The 868-nt window shown below is 43.8% G+C and overlaps 1 protein-coding gene across 2 annotated transcripts in view; it reads right to left on the reverse strand.

Annotated features, from left to right (window-relative positions):
* LOC142338239 (uncharacterized) overlaps positions 1-437 on the reverse strand; it is a 14,788-nt gene extending 14,351 nt beyond the window's left edge. For both annotated transcript variants that reach the window (XM_075387904.1, XM_075387903.1), the window contains exon 1: positions 209-437. In XM_075387904.1, coding sequence (XP_075244019.1) covers positions 209-389 — 181 coding nt within the window. In that variant the 5' untranslated portion in view covers positions 390-437. The remainder of the gene's footprint in view (positions 1-208) is intronic.
* Positions 438-868: the final 431 nt, after the last annotated feature.

The raw sequence follows: 868 nt of genomic DNA on the forward strand, positions 1-868 counted from the left end.
ATCTAAGCCAATATCGTGATATCATAGCTTAGTGGGTATATGTTAATTGCATCACCACCCCGTGTGAACGAACATATTTTACATAATAAATTGCTGTGTAGCTGTGTAATGACATGTTCTGAGGTGTGGGGATGCATAACGTAATGAGCCGGGCAGAGGAGGGGGGGGGGGGGGGTTGGCGGAAAAGATCCTCGGAAATTTTTCTCACCTTCTACGCCACTCTCATTTCCGCGACCTTCAGCCCCAATGACATCTGCAGAGCTATGCTGAGAAATATAGCGAGATACGTTAGCCTTTCTACCTCCTCGCAACAGATAAATGCAAAGGACAACACCGAAATAAAGTGAAAATCGACAAAATGAAGATTTGATTATTCGTAATTTTTCCATTGCTCTGTTTGAGCGTACCTTTCTAGTGTAAAATTTTGATCATGATCATGATCGTGATCTATTAGAGCACTCAAGAATTATTGGGATCTTTTCCGTTCATGCCCCCTCCCCCAGCTTAGTGGCGGCATATTATTTGCACCCTCAGACGCAAGTGCCACGTTTTGGTTCTTTCCCATTATAGCCCCGCCCCCTCACGAAATTGTAGCCCCCCTATTATCGTCTGATTACCATGATTGGGGGCTATACGTTATCTGGCCACTAAGCTGGGGGCCTATAATGGGAAAGAACCTATATATATTAATATATGAGTGCATCTGCTCTCTTATGCTCCCCCAAGTGCACATGTACGTGGGAGGTGCAAAATTTACGGTGGGGGGATACAAACCTATATCCAATTATTGCCACGCAATTAAACTTTACTTTCAAAATTCGGTTCTTTCCCGTTACACCCCCAGCTTAATGGTCATATAACATATACC

This window comes from Convolutriloba macropyga, chromosome 4 (genome assembly GCF_964194025.1).
Source record: "Convolutriloba macropyga chromosome 4, txConMacr16.3, whole genome shotgun sequence".
In the NCBI taxonomy this organism is placed as follows: Eukaryota; Metazoa; Xenacoelomorpha; order Acoela; family Convolutidae; genus Convolutriloba; species Convolutriloba macropyga.